Here is a 17,008-nt window from a genome sequence, read left to right as displayed (position 1 = left end):
ATCCGAATCATAAAGGCTTATCTACACCGCCAACATGAAACCATGCATAATTCTGATAAACGATACCGATACCACTACCGCTACCGAAAGACGAAGGGATATAACTCGTGTAGATCAGAAATGAACAGCAAACAACTTGTACCCACTGTATATCGCGGATCGACATGGACCACGGGCTTTAAAATGAAATGCATGTCCACCACGTATCGTGGATCGTCGTGGAACACGGTGTCTCGAGTTGAACTATGCCCACCACTAATCGCGGATCGTCACATACCGTGATGCCGAGTGGATACCGTATCAGTCAGCTGATGTCCACGATATATGACGGACCGTCGCGGAATGCCATATCCGGTGGGCGAGTGGGGTCCGCGCTGCCCACGTCCGTGACGGACGCGTGGAAACCGCAAAGTCCACGTAAGCTGTAGTGTATATAACAGGTGTCACAAACGAAATGTCTCGGTATATATATACCAGTTGTCACAGATGAAATGTCTCGATATAAATATAACAGTTGTCACAGACGAAATGTTGCGGTATATTTATATATCGGGTGTATCAGACGAAATGTCGCGGTACATTTATATCGGGTGTATCAGACGAAATGTCTCGGTTTATGTATAGCAGGCGTCTCACATGTAATACAACTCTTTGTTATGGTTAAAATGCATCTATTTATTGATGAATTGATGGCTTTGTTAACATAACAGCCTCTCCCTTTGATGTTATTGTGTTTGATACGATGTGTTATGCTGTTATTTCGCATTGATAGGACGACATTTCCATGTACCCAGGCATTATTATCTATGACGCACAACGATATACTGTACCAATTATTAAAAAGGGTCTAATTAGCAAACATGCTTAGCGAGGTTAATGCGGATAATGACGCCACTCTTTATACATATATATCGAGACACATTACAGCAATTGAGTATTGTTTCATTTTATCATGGTTTCAATCTTCTTGAAGCACGAGCATCATAAACTGAATATATACGGGATGTGGTAGATATCATTATCAATAACCGGTATTGATTTCCGTGACCTGCTAGAAGAGATGGTTAACCACATATCATATATCTTGCTATACTACCGTGTTTCACAGTAGTTGAGTATTAAAAAAAACAAAAAAACATTGTCAGAATCATATTGGATACATTAATTATACACTATCAATATAACAACGGTAATTGCATATCGTCGTGCTTCATTGGTTAATCAATAACACTAATGTAGGGAACACGTTGCCTTCCTCCCAGTAGATCATTCCTACCAGTGTATATCGGTACTATGTTCTACACAGGAGGAGACTTCAGGATGAGGATTTACTATAAACCATATCTTTATTTGTGCTGTATTTGTTGCAATGTAATGGCGAGTAACTATTATGCAGTGTTAAATGGAAACATTAGTGACTATGAAATCCTGACTAATTCTACAGACATTGATGACCTTCCCACCTGTGCCAGACGGTGTGAGGGACAGGAATGTAAGTCTTTTATGTACAATTTCCACACCAGAGTGTGTAGCACCTTTTCCAGTGGACTGACTGCTTCACCCGGAGTATCTGGTAATATGAACAGATTTTTCCAAAAAGAACATGAAGGTAAGTAGAAAGGGAATATGAAAAAAACATTTAACAAAGAGGTATGGCGCATATTGGCCTGTTTCGACCTAGCGGTGACCGTTTTCAATTTTTTTTTTAAAACTTAGTTTTTGAATATAAACCTTAAATATATAACATATAAAAATCTTCTTTAAGAAAAAGAATGTTTGCTCATTGCAATGGATATTTCATTAAATGACCGTAAGGTTGCATCATCGGGCTATTTGCAACATTCGAGGGAGTTTTTCCCGCATTCATATCATTATTTGACATAGAGCGCACCGGAAGACCAACTTTTACAATGTCTAATTTTATTCTATGTACCAAGAGACCACTAAAATCCTGTTCTTAAAAAGTGGTCCTTCGATGCGCTGGTATCGAAAAATTGAAGGAAAAAAAAAGTTGATAAAATATTTTAAGTCCGCATAGTTCATATGGTAGACTTATCGCTTAGCAAACCGAAGGTTCGGAGTTCGAATCACCAATATGTATCTTATTCATATTTTATTGTTTCTAAGAATAATACCATTTATTTTTTCTGGCTCGTATTTGAAAGATATTTTCAACATTAAATTTAATATAAAGTATTTAGTATAAAGATAGAAATGTTGAGAATACTTCACTTGGATAAATAAAAGAGTGAAATCATAACCGATTAACTCCGTATCATTCAAAGTAAAATGTAAATGAACTGCAGCGCCGACAACAGGCATACATGGAAGAGTAGTGTAAAATTTTGATTTAACATGCCAATTTGAGTTTATTGCATATGGTATTGATTGTCTACATCATCCGTTCACAACACACAGCGCGCCAATGGACAATGACGATCTATTTTGGTACTGTGGGGCTCACTAGGGTCACCGCTCAGTGGCTCACCTATATAACGATGGTTTACGAAAAAATCCGTTCTCAGATGTAGCTAGCTTCATTGATGGCATAATTAGCATGCTCTGCCATGCCATGGGCTATACCATCCATATCGTAAGACACATTTGTGACATTATTGTAACGTCATATGACGTTGTGATGTTATCACTTTTTCTCTGGTGATTGCGAAACCTAACTTTCGAGTCGAAAAATTTGAGAATGTTTGTGTATTCTCCTATAAGCCTACAGACAAGGTGTTAAATTCAAAAAACAAAAACTTGTCAAGCATGGCCATCGAATATACCTCATAAACTTGAAATCAAGGCCATTATTCAAACCAGCCGCTTAACTTGATCTTTATTTCCAATTTAAATTGCATGATAGACTTGATGATGTCTTGAAATAGTTTGTATCGTCAGTTAACTTTGATGGAATGAATTCTCCAATTTATTAATTTCCCATTTTTAGACAGCGACATCCCCGCATCCCATGGGATATGTAAACACTGCATTCATGACTTCAGTGTTTACATGATCCAGACGATTCGATATTCAACTGGGACATGTAGCCCTATGCCATTATCACGATTTCCGTGACGGATAAGACAACACAAGGTTTCGAGAGATGTATATTGATGAATAACACGGGGGAGTTTTTAAAGGTCGACATGATGATAAATTTTGAAATATATTTCCTTCTGCGACATAAAGTTAGGCGTGGTTGGTGCTTCCTGACACGTCTGATTGTTTTGTTGTCAACATCCTAGTTCTCATTTTGAGACTTTCACTTAGCCCAGATTTGACCTAGATTTGTATGGCGAGTGTGACTTACTCTTTTCGAGTTGCAAAGGTCTCAGTCAAAATATATTCTTATGTACATATTTTGCCCTCATATGTAAGTTGTTTGCAATCATAATCCAGAACGTGCTCTTGTGAAATCTCTAACGACAGAAAACGTCTATCATTAATTCTGATGCCGTCGATGGTTATCATGCAGAATGCAATACACATTACGCCGTTGTCGCAATAGTACAACACGGTTTTACTTTTAATAAATGTTATACATGTATTTTCTTTTAATTTTATTTCTATTGCCAAATGTACTATATCAAGTTGAAGAGGAACAATTTCTGTGTGTCTATAACCCTCCTGTACGCTGGTATTCGATCAATGTTGCTATAGATACACGGACATAACATAACACCATGCAAAGGTGTATGATTTGATGTTTGTTTGTACTGCACTTAGCAAGCATCATTTCGCGTCCACGCCAGTATGACAGATACTCTATGACAGTAAACCGTGTACATGTAAATCTAGGATTTGTTCATATTTTGTTTTCGTTTTATCGATTTATTTCTGTATTATAAAAAAAGCATGATTACATTTCGGTGTCCTAAATTTACTTGTTACACTATCTACTCAAAATCACTTCCTATTCAACGCTTGTCCATTCTTTGACATGTTTATTGATGATGAGTTAAAATTGTCCTTGACGTACCTAAGAAACAGTATCGATATTGTGTTGGTATTGTGGATTTGTTCGTACAGTCATCATATTTCTGCTGATTATTCTGGTAAAAAGATACATATTTTGGAACATAGAAGTATTCATAATGCACTGCATTTGAACAACACAGTTACTGATTATTCTGCCCGCGTGTTCCAAACAATTGAATTCTGATCCATTATCGCACTTGCCACACCGTATTAAAGGCTTTATTGAAATCGATGTACAATATAACCTTTTATTTATATAGAGATAAGAATCTACAACACAAACATATTGTCAGTGTTGGAATATCCCTTTCTAAACCCGGCTTGTGCATGCGATATCAGATTAGTTTTATCTGCTAATTTGTTAATCTTTCTTTTATTATAGGTGTAAATAACTTATCTAGGCATAGCACTAAAGTAATAGCTGGGTAAATATCGGAATTGTGTTTATCGTCATAGTTAGGTTTAGCCAATCAATCAATTTATTATCAATGCATTTATTAAAGTGTCACATCAAATGTATTTACAAATTAAGTCATACGTGTCCTATGGAATACATATGATAACATAAAGACTATATATATCGCCCAGTCAAAATCTACTGATTAGACGCTAACCTAATAGTTATTTGCATAAAAAATATAAACTTATACAATCATGCAATCTAAAATATCATCATTCTAAAAGTAATCGTCTTCTTTTAAACATATGATATGCTGATTTAACAGAATTAAATAAACTGCAGATTAGGTTAATTCATAAGATTTACAAATCTATCAATGGAGCTCAATGCTTAGAAGTTATTATTTAAAAATATTGCTCTATCAAATAAAAATATCCCTATATCACTATACAATGGACAATAACGATAGACTATTAAGCTTCAATACCATACTGTTCAATTTAAATGTGAAATATGAGCATATACCTGAAGACTGGAAAACAATTTTCATTTTGTACAAGGGCAATGGAAAATCCAATGACGACCCAAATAGTAAGAGGGGAATAACTCTTCAACCTATCTTTTTAAAAAATATTCTAGTCAATTTTATCTGTCAGAATAGATGTTTTTCTAGATTCTGAAACATTTCCAAACAGACAACATTCAGCTTATATGAAGTTTTTTGTAGTGTATGCACTTCCTTTAACTGACAGGAATGTGTGAGATATAATCTAGAAGATTCTTTCGTTTTTGATAGCAAAAAAAAGAAGCTTTTGATACTGTTTGGCACGAAGGAATACTGCTCAAACTGTACAAAATGGGATTCAAAAGTAAACTTTGGACTATATTGAGAAATACGTATACTGGTTTTGTAAGTCACGTTGCCTTTAAGGGTTATCAATCATCACCTGTTCTTATGGAGAGAGGGATCTTGCAAGGGGGTCCTTATCTGCTAAAATGTACCTGGTTTTTATCAACGATTTATTTAATGATGTCGAATCGTCGGGAAAAGGAGCATTTGTTATTGATACCATAGTTAATATCCCCACACAAGCGGATGACATATCTTTGATCAGTAACACAAGTGTTGGTTTACAAGATATGGTTACAATTTGTGAAAGTTACAGTTGTAAATGGAGATTTTCATTCTCTGTAGATAAAAGTAAAATAGTTGTTTTTACAAAAGGCAAAAAACAAGTTTTGGTAAAAGATGAGTATTTTTATGGTAAAGCATTACCAGTTGCTGAAAATATTACGCAGGTTGGTGTTGTTTTGAATTTTAAACTGTGTTCATTAGACAGAACGGAGTCTGCATGTAAAAAAATGAAAAGTGGAACCATGGCTCTTGTTCGATCCACAGGCGCTTGCATAGAAAATATGATTTTGAATATTTTTTGATATGACAGTGGTATGTGTAATCTGTTAAGCTCAAGGTTGGCAACTCCGCCACGAGCGAAACGACAGACCACCACACTTCAATCGACTAAAAAACACTTTTATTCAAACTGACACGGCGCACACAATATGCGACCGTAATCAGAAAACATTCATCTTTAACCTACCGTGCCACTCAATACGAATTGTTACATCCAAAACACAATAATCCGTGAAAACATCGCCGAATTCCTCGCTCAGAACGCCATTTTTCAAACGGCTCCCTCAGCCTGTCCAGATTCTTCATTTACATACGGGGTTGAAAGGTCATGCGATTATATGATCGTCAGTCGTCAGGTGTACTTTTGGGGGGTCATCTCCGCATGCATTTTGTCCGGAAAATGCTTCGGCTGGCTGAAGAGTTTCGTCTAATTTACGATTATTTGAAGAGTTTCGTCGATGAACGATGATTTATAATCATAAATTATTCATTATTTTGAACGTTAGAGTACCATGCACCGTATATGACAGTACACAGCAGGCGCGGATCCAGGAATTGGAAGGAGGGGGGGGGGGGGGGGTTCCAGTAATTTAGTGGTAATGCGAGCGCCATAGGCGGGAGCCAATTTTTTTTGGCGAGGGGTCTGGGGACCAAAATTTCGGAAAAATGGAATGATCAAATGATTATAGCAAATTTTGCAATCTTTCGAGAATAAGATTTTTGATAAGTGGAAGGGGGGGGGAGGGGGGGGGGCATAAATTGATTCATACAGAACGTCACTATCGTATCGTTTTCTAAATAATGAACGGTTTTTAAGGCTATAAACAATTTTTCCTCATCCAAAAAGGGGGGGGGGGGGGGGAGTCCTGACCCCCTGGACCCCTCCCTCCCCCTCTGAATCCGCTAGTACGCAGGAAAAGCAAAAGAAGTCAAGAATACCTATTCTGCAATCACATTCACGTAGTAGGCCTAGACATTTTATACTTGAAATTTAAAAAAAATGGTAAAAGGGAAATGGATTCGCATACTTTTGTCACAAAGGTAGAACAAAATGCTTATTCATTGATTAACTTTTGTCAGTTTACTGAAATCTGGACGAACAAAAAGAAAAGTGAATCACGAATAAGGCTGTCATCAGGTTACTGGAACGTATACATGTGTACCAACATTACTTACTTCAGACCTGTTCATTTATTTCTGCATATTTTACAAATATCATGTCATCGTCATATACGAAAATCATACTTCAGACCTGTCAAACGATTTGTACGTTGAGATCGATGATCCATCATCAATTTATTTTCATTTCCCACAATGTTGGATTTAATGTTTGCCAGAAGTTCTTCAAGTTCAATACAAAATTAATGAGTACATACAAGACTCGGAACTTGCCTATAGATCTATCACTGTATGATTATCGAAATATTGAGGAGAGTTCCTTCAGTCATTTTGTTTTAAACCCCTTTTTATTCAAATTTTCGAAACAGTATTACTTTCTTACTTGATTTCGATTTTAATACACTCGATATCAGTTTGCCCCTTAGTGTCTACAATCAGGGGCGGACACAGGATTCCCCCCCCCCCCCCCCCCCCTGAAAAATCCGCCAGTGACAATGTCAAAGAGTTTAACGCATTGTAAAGTATTCTTTGTAAAACTGATTATCCATTAATTCCACTTTACATCGCTCGCATATATAAAATTTAAGTTATTGATGAATTACCTGATTAATTGAGTGTGTAAGCATCAAACGCTACTCTAATAATAATCAAGCTGGCTGAAGTGCTTACAGAATTATGAAACTGAATCGAAATGAGAAAGAAAAGAGAATACTTGAGGGGCAGTAGTGGTTATTTTGTGTCAACGCCAGACTTTTATAGTATTTTAGGGCTAACGCCAGAATACCCAGAACAACCTCTTATTCTTACCGGTATTGTGTGTGGTCTATATATTTTTAACTAGTCATGTAGGGGTCCATTTTTTTTAATTGAAGATAGGCATAGCCCTAAATAGATGGCAAGTACAATAAAAAATCAAAATATCAAACAACTAGCTATCAGCTATTACCCCATCCAAATTTTAACTTCGAAAAATTTCAACTGATACTGCTTGTTCATGGTATACGTACAATGTCCCGGCCCTGTCTTGAACAAGTTATTGAGCACCGTTATATGCAATCTTTTTGATTGAAAACGAAGTTCAACAACTACCGAAATGATGCAGTTGAAGAAAAGGAAAGGACGATTTCATCACTGCATGGCATTCAAACATTTTATCTTATTAGTCCGTGATATCGCAAACGACGTCCTGTGCATGCACCTGTAAAATAAAGTATGCCGAGATGACCCCAAAAAGTGCACCTGGTGACAGTCGATTATATAATCGCATGACCTTTCAACCCAGTATGTAAATGAAGAACCTGGACAGGCTGAGGGAGCCGTTTGAAAAATGGCGTTCTGAGCGAGGAATTCGGTGATGTTTTCACGGATTATTGTGTTTTGGATGTAACAATTCGTATTGAGTGGCACGGTAGGTTAAAGATGAATGCTTCCTGATGACGGTAGTATATAGTGTGCACCGTGTCAGTTTGAATAAATGTGTTTTTTAGTCGATTGAAGGGAGATTGGGTGCCTGTTTCGCTCGTGGCGGAGTTGCCAACCTTGAGCTTAACAGATTACACATACCACTGTCATATCAAAAAAAAAAAAAAAATGAAAATCATATTTTCTATGCAAGCGCCTGTGGTTCGATCTGGTGCTCATCCTAGGACCCTTAATCCTTTAACAGTTTCAAAGGTGATTAAGGCTTAAGTTTTTCCGTCTGCCCTGTATGGGTGTGAACTATGGCAATTATCGAGAACCGAATTAATCAAATCAGAGAGCGCACAAATTTTATCGCTTAAACATTAGAACTAGAACTGATATGGCCAATTCCCTAATGGGGTGGACCACTACAGAAGGTTATATTGACATCAGAAAACTCTGTAGACTTTGTAGACTGGAGAGTAAATTCTCAACTCATACTATATTTTTCAAACTATTCATGTATCTTTTGAAGGAATCCGGTCAAAATGGTTTCATTCCTGATATTGTGAGAATACATAGCAAGTATGATTTGTTTAATCAGCTGTTGCAGTATACTTCAGATACGGATATTCCAAGTAGTTCACAATGGATGTCAAACGTATATGAATATAAAATAACGACTCGGATTTCAGATTAGGTTTTCATTTCTCCACATATTTTATGGACAGCAGCACTAAAATTCCCTGAACATCTAAGCAATTTAAGTAATATAGTTCGATTATTTACTGATTTAAGATCAACAAATATTATAGAATTGTGTCATTTCTGTGGTATATTACATATGACCGTATATCACATATAGTACTCCATTGTACAAAACAGGGGCCGCGGTGGCCGAGTGGTGAAGGTGTCCCGACACTTTAACGCTAGCCTTCCACCTCTGGGTTGCGAGTTCGAAACCTACGTGGGGCAGTTGCCAGGTACTGACCGTAGGCCGGTGGTTTTTCTCCGGGTACTCCGGCTTTCCTCCACCTCCAAACCTGGCACGTCCTTAAATGACCCTGGCTGTTAATAGGACGTTAAACAAAAACAAACCAAACCAAAAATTGTACAAAACTGAAAGTCTTCGAGACGATCTGCGGTGTCTTATTAGTAATGCTTTTGATATAGAATTTAGCGTGTTCTTACACTCCGCATCTGTATATAACTTAATTCATGTACTACTTGGGGTAGCCTTCCCTACAGATTAAGTCCATCTGATCATGTGATCTTTGTACTGCATAGTGCTATTTTTGTTGACAAAATGTTGCTGTTGTATCAGCATTAATATGGGAACCCAACCCCTGGAAACCTCAGGCTTCACACGCATTGTAATAATGTTGTATTATTTGCTACTTACGTGACCTTTCTTTCTGTAGTTATTTAACTATTTCATAATGTAATACTTTACCCCGTCATCTCTGTAATTAATTGATGTGTTTATGTTCATTCAATCATTGATGCTACTTGATTTGTATATTGACAACAATGTATATTTCTTTTTGTAACTCTTCAATTTGGAGGAAATACAGAAATAATAATTAGGGTAGAGGTGTTGAATTCAACTTACCTCAATGTAGCCATGTTTGGTCGGCCATGAAAAGTAGTGATGTGATGTCATCATCTTATTGTGTAACTCTTCAATTTGGAGGAAATACAGAAATAATAATTAGGGTAGAGGTGTTGAATTCAACTTACCTCAATGTAGCCATGTTTGGTCGGCCATGAAAAGTAGTGATGTGATGTCATCATCTTATTGTGTCGTCAAAACAGTAAAGGTGTAATAATCACTGTATCACGTTGAACAGGTGGTACAGTAGTCGTGTGACTGTCCCGACAGAATAGGCCGGTTTTGTTTCTAAAATTAAAAAGTAAAGCAGTATTAGAAATTTGATGATTGTCTTTTATAGGTGTAAACTGTGCTCCAATCAACGTGTATGGAAAATGGGCTAAATGTAACGTTTTCAACTCCAGACGCTGGGCGGTAAGTTTTTGAAGAAAAGACATGTATTTTAAAGTATCTTTAACAACTTTGATAATTCTCTTATTTACATGGATCCATAGATGATTCGAGAATTTTAAATAAATAAATGAATAAATAAATAAATAAATAAACAAGTTAACTCATCATTGCAATATCTGTCATGGAAAAGAAACTATAGGATTACATCACTTTTGTAATGAAGGTATCCGTATGTGTTACATAAAAACTATAGGATTACATCACTTTTGTAATGAAGGTATCCGTATGTGTTACATAAAAACTATAGGATTACATCACTTTTGTAATCAAGGTATCCGTATGTGTTACATAAAAACTATAGGATTACATCACTTTTGTAATCAAGGTATCCGTATGTGTTACATAAAAACTATAGGATTACATCACTTTTGTAATGAAGGTATCCGTATGTGTTACATAAAAACTATAGGATTACATCACTTTTGTAATCAAGGTATCCGTATGTGTTACATAAAAAGTCAAATAATGAGGTATGTATTCCTGCTACATCAAACAGAAAGAATGTTTCATATGTAATACATTGGATTTCTGATTGATTCACGATTCTAGAATTGTGCATGACAAGGATATTCACCAGACTACCAAGTCGATGAGTTTGTATGTTAACCTCTGCTGTTTTACCCGACAATGTCAGAACTGGCACAATGCGATTGTATATAATATGGATTTCAAGTTTTAAGTTTTTGCAAAATTTCACGTCAATAAACCGAAAAATGTTTTCTTTTGTCAGATCCTAACTCGACACAATAACGAAAAATAACATTCTATATTTGAAAATATTGTCATGGAATATATACATCTCCATTATTCAAGGGTTTTATTATTATTATACCTACATAATCTATAGCAATGAACTAGTACGCCACCTAGCGTTCATTACAGTTTTATCCATAAACTACACTCTATTATAAAAGATCAGAGAATCCTGGAATAGCATGTCGGTTTGTACCTATTTTAATGGGAGTGTAGTTAAGTGAATGCTTTCTAGTTCCTGAACCGATGAAATATCCTCCAGGAGATGAAAAGTTGTGAGAATATTGTTTTAGTGATAATATTTAGCTGACGCAGACCACGTGGGCCTTTTCTAAATTTGATTTACCATTTGCCGATTTACAAATATATACTACAGATATAAGGTGTTGATACCTATCATGGCTGTACTATCGCTTCAACAGATTGTTCAAAGGAGATACAAAGGAGAGGAGACATTCGACAAAACATGGGACGAGTTTAAAGCAGGATTTGGAGACCTTGATGGAGAATATTGGATAGGTATGTTGTCCTCCTTCACGTAAGGTAACTTTGGTCCACGACCACCGAATTCCTCATGGTTCTCTCCGGGTGAAGAGAAGATATTGTATAAGTTCCTAGGACCTAGGATGTTAAATGATATAAAATTATAACTCTGTAAGCGTAAAATATATCTTTCATAAACACATCACACAAAGACGACATGTTGTACACCGGCCAGTACGATCTTCATTTCAAAGGCAATATTACAGTAACCTTAATGTATAACTTTTTCAGAAACAATAGCAGTAAAATTGCTACAAATTCGTGAAGTCCAATCCGTAATCAAGAAAAAAATGTTTTCCTTCATTTTAGTAACTATTATACGGTTTGAGCGAAAACATTTCGTCCCCTAACACAGCAGAAAAATGTCGACTTATTCTCAGACTTGGTACATGGCTTGGTGAGAGAGAAGTGATATTTAGTTAAACTATATTCTGTGGTTCTCCTGTTTCGCCATATAGTGATATTTCCAGGTTGTAAATAGAATATTAGTTAGGGAAATATGCGTAAAACATACGAAGACAGTTTTGGTGTTGATGTGCAGTAAAAAGGTAAAATGGTATGCCTGTTTTCGAGTTATTTCAATTAATTACAATTACATCTAACAAAATATGACAAAGTGTTCATTCTGATCAAATGCATAACTCAAAACAAAACAAAGTCAGAATACATATCGATTTAGTAGGATTATTATGAATGTTATATATACATATGTGTGTATATACAACAAAGTAATCACCAAAATATTCATCTTCAAATATTCTTCCTAAAATCAGCATGTATCGCACAACTCTTAAGAAAATTGATCTTAGACCTCTTCCTTTAAAAGGTATGTTTTAGTGGTTGTTGTTGTAAAAGTACAAATATATGTTGTTGTTTTTTTCTAATCCATTTTGCGAAATTCAATAATCCTGATTTGATGACTTAATCATATTTTGCTTGGTGTCATGTTCACGTGTTGATATGCCATCCTAGTTCATGCGAAATGGAATTATACCGAATCACGTGATATTTCACACGACGATCATATTTTTATCCAAGGAAACGAAGCTTTACACCGCCTTACACATGAACGTAATCAGTCAGCCCTGTTTGTCATTGAGGACTGGAACGGAGTTGAGAAATTTGCACAGTATGACAGCTTCAAAGTTTCGTCAGAAGCGGACAAGTTCCGAATGATTGTTTCTGGGTACAGCGGCACAGCAGGTAGGTCACGTGATCATTCTGTAGTATATATTTTAAAGTTACAATATCTTTGCACAGACGAAAAATGCTGACTTAGAACATGCATCATACGTGTCAAAAGAAAAACAAAACAAAACGTAAACTTTACTGTACTACATCCATACCCCCCCCCCCCCCCCCCCCCCCCCTCCCAAATGAATATGATTGGCTAACAAAACAATAGTCTGATTGGTAAAATATAATAATTCTTCGTTGATTGGCTAAGAACAAAAATGCAACATAAATAAATCAAGAAAATCGCAAGGAAAGGATCACGTGCTAACATCTATCGTACGTCACTAGCATCAAACAACTTAGCAGGTAGTTTTATTGTCTTTCCAAAGATAGCCTTTCGTTCTCTGGCGAAATCCATTACTCAGAAAATGTTGTTTGGGATGTTTAGATGTTTCAGACATTTGTATTAGCAGCGACGACGGCAATTGCGGAGAAGTGTTTCAAGACAGCGATACGTTCTGTTGAACCACTGTGATAATTAATACCACTATACTTTCTAACAGTAATGCTTATCTTTCGATTTAACAGGTGACTGTATGTCATACCATTCTGGAATGCAATTTACGACCAAAGATAGAGATAATGATGCTCACGGGGGCGGTTCGTGCTCCGTGGAATACGACGGAATGGGTTTCTGGTATAGAATATGCGTTCGATGTAATATCAACGCGAAGTATTTCAGCGATACTGGAACGGAAAATACACACGCGCTGATATGGCACACATTTTCTGAGAAATTTCAACCAATGAAAAAGTCAAGATTGATGCTTGCACCAACTCCATAAGTTATATTTTGAGTGAATTGTAAGTATGAAACCCATGGTCATGAATGAAAAAAAAATATTTGGTCCCATTAGTTACTTTTTAATGTTAATTTTATACAAGAATGTTATCTCTTATTTAGATTAGGTATTTAATTATTCTTTAAGCATTATATATGTTGAATTTCGTCAAACAGTCCTTATTGAATTATTGATATTGAATCACATTTTAAATTATTAATTTCATTATGTTTCTCATTACTAAACCGTTCATCCCATAACATTAAGCGTTTTTGACGTATCTAAGGAGATATACCGAAATGAACACTCGTATATTATGTTGTATGTAGTTTATATTATTCATAAACATTGTACTAACCAAAATGATGTTTACGAGTACGGAATTTACTTTTAATACTGCGAAGAGGAAAGAAATTGATCAACACTTTTCAGAATTGAAATTTTGGATCAGTGAAATAATACAGTTTATGTATTCAATATTGACACTGGAAAAGTTGCGAAATATAAACTCTGGATATCATGAACAAGTAATTAGAATCTTATCATGATCAGATTGAAATGAAACCAATGGCAGTGAGATTGATTGACTGTTACTGTGTCTTTGTTCCCAGAGGCTGGAGACCGGAGAACGTACAAGAAGGAGACTGCATACAATGACTACATTTGCTCATATTATTAACGCTTCTAACCCCAGAAGCTCGAATCATTAGCTCATATCGTATGACACATCAGAGAAGATTTATGACAATCAAGTACGTTTAAAAATAGCATGTCAACTTGTCTTGATTTCAAAAGGTGGAAATGTGATCGTGGGCTAATTAACGTATGGCACAAGGAGGAGAAAATTAAGCCAGTACAGTAATGATGCTTTAATCGGTGGTGACAGGTGAATGGTTTGACGAAATGAACACTAATGAAGTTGATGTGCTTGTTATGTTTCATATGAAATCAGATCGCCAATCGCTATAGACGCTCTGCTTATAGAAACTTTGGCAAAAAAAAAAAAAAATTCCAACATTTCTACGCCAGCAAAACACCATGCCAAGACTTAAAGCAACGTCGTCATTCTATCATCGTAAAACAACTAAAAAAAAGAAACTTTTCATGTACCTTATAGTTCGATATCCTCGGTAGTACGTGTGGTAGTGTTACCTGACAAACCATGTATATCTACATGTACGATATTAGGTGTGGTATGGTTACCTGACAAACCATGTACGATATAAGGTGTGATACGATATTAGGTGTCGATATGGTAACCTGACCAACCATGTATATCTACATGTACGATATAAGGTGTTGGTAGATTTCGCTTGTTTACCTCTTCAGACATATTGGCCGTCTCCGTTTACCAGATTGTGTCTCTATTTTGTTTGTTGAAAAATCCGATTTTGCGAACTCTGACCTTCAAACCATTTTAAATTCGCAAATGATGAGCTTTTGGTCATGAACTCTTCAAGACACCCATATCGGTAAACACTAGTTCAACAACCAACCAAACGTGTTATTCACGTACAAATAATCTCGAAGGATTTGAACTCGCGGTTGACTCTCCTCGCATGTGAACGCGAAAATAAATCATACGCGAAATATAATGGATGATTTACACTAATGACATTTCATTGTTTTCTTGAATGATTATTTAATAGAGAAAGTGACAGCTGAAAATAAGTAAAGGTGGGATTTAACATTTGGCCCCCACATCAATTTCTTTCATATTTTACTCATATGTAGATATATAAAAATAAACCATAACCCCATAAAGGATTAGTCATTATCACCTCGGATAGCCATACTGGACCTCCTTGCATAAAACTAGATTGAGTGACGGGGGTACTCTAACAAAACGCTTGATCATTGTATAGTGTATAAATGTAGTTATTGTGATACCAAATATGTTATATAGGCATACACGAAGTAAGCCTAGCGACACCTTTAATTAAAAAATAATGCAAATTTTTCATAAAACAAAAAATATATGCAACATTGTCAGCATGATTTTGTACAGTTCTAATCACAACCTACCTTTTATACTTCTAAAAACACTTTCCACATGTATATGCTGTATACAGACAAAAACAAATGTAATTTCAAAACCGGAAAAAATGCTTTTTTTGAGCACACCAAACATACCCTATGTATAAATACCAGTAATCAAGATGTGCTTATCATACATATTATGCAAAAACTTATTTTTCTGTTTTGATGACATACACAGTCACATTAATTATATCATTTATGATTTGAAATGATCTTCAGCAGTTATGACATTAGAAATATGCTTTTTGCAAAAGTTATCTATCCTCTGAACAGCTACCTTAAGACTGAGATTGTAAACCTTAGGAAAATAAATTGATAAATATTTATAAACGTGTTAATTATCATTCCATTTCACTTTATTGAATAAAACATGCATGGATACTGATCAATTTCATATTTCTAATTACCACCTTACAGATACAGTAAGAAATGATATGATTAGTGTACAAGGTCAAGATGGGTAGTAGAGAGTTAGCATGGCAGACTGAAACAGAGGAAACTGTTCAGAGAAAAGCTCAGTTCAAACTATTTCCTTATTGTAATAAAAGAACTGGTTAAAGTAGCAACAGCTAGCTTGAATGTTGTACTCGGAGCAATTTATGTGTCAAAACTAGAGAGGGATGTGAGGGACCGACGTCTTGCTGAGGGCATGTCGTTTGGCTCTGCCCAATACTTTAAAAGCCTCAAGGGTCGCTGATGAACCCGATCTTTCTAGGCGCAACAGGGTCAATTGGAAAAACCTTGATGCCTGTGCGATCGAGTTTCCAAAACTTGATATGGAATATCTGGAGTCAAAAACCTGTGGATCATATCAGTTAAAAGTAGCGCCAAGGTACATTGCATAGCATCTGACACCAGCTAGAGACTTTGAAGTGTGGTCTACCAGAACGCTGAAAATGTCATCCGAGGCCAAATCCATTCAAGGCACAGATCATAGACCAAATATAATGTTTGGATTGCGTTTGATAGAAATGACCAAGACGACTCTGTAAAAGACTTTATTGTGTCTGTCCAGCAGGCAAACGAACAGTTGGTATGCGTGCACATGTTGCATGCATTTTGTATTTCTTTGGCCATGTTCGTCACCAAGATCACAGTCTACCAGCCCATGCGACACTCAAGTTAAAACAAGAAATCACTTGAGTTGTTTACACAAGAATCGAGCTGTATCGGATTTTTTTTTAAATGTATTGAAACTTCAATAGTTGTATCTCCAGTTGACATCTCGAATATGACACAATGTAATGGTTTGGAACTGACGAAATCAAAACCAGTCA

The 17,008-nt window shown here is 36.0% G+C and overlaps 1 protein-coding gene across 1 annotated transcript; it reads left to right on the top strand.

Moving 5' to 3' along the window:
- Nucleotides 1-1,292: 1,292 nt before the first annotated feature.
- On the top strand, nucleotides 1,293-16,056 carry LOC117344406 (angiopoietin-related protein 2-like). The gene is made up of 6 exons (XM_033907149.1): nucleotides 1,293-1,609; nucleotides 10,265-10,338; nucleotides 11,553-11,649; nucleotides 12,712-12,876; nucleotides 13,438-13,713; nucleotides 14,303-16,056. Exons 1-5 carry the CDS (start codon nucleotides 1,294-1,296, stop codon nucleotides 13,692-13,694), a joined length of 909 nt encoding a protein of 302 aa, XP_033763040.1. The 5' UTR covers nucleotide 1,293; the 3' UTR covers nucleotides 13,695-13,713; nucleotides 14,303-16,056.
- The last annotated feature ends 952 nt before the right edge of the window (nucleotides 16,057-17,008 follow it).

This window comes from Pecten maximus, chromosome 15 (assembly GCF_902652985.1).
Source record: "Pecten maximus chromosome 15, xPecMax1.1, whole genome shotgun sequence".
In the NCBI taxonomy this organism is placed as follows: Eukaryota; Metazoa; Mollusca; class Bivalvia; order Pectinida; family Pectinidae; genus Pecten; species Pecten maximus.
This window is presented reverse-complemented; position numbering and strand designations above follow the sequence as displayed.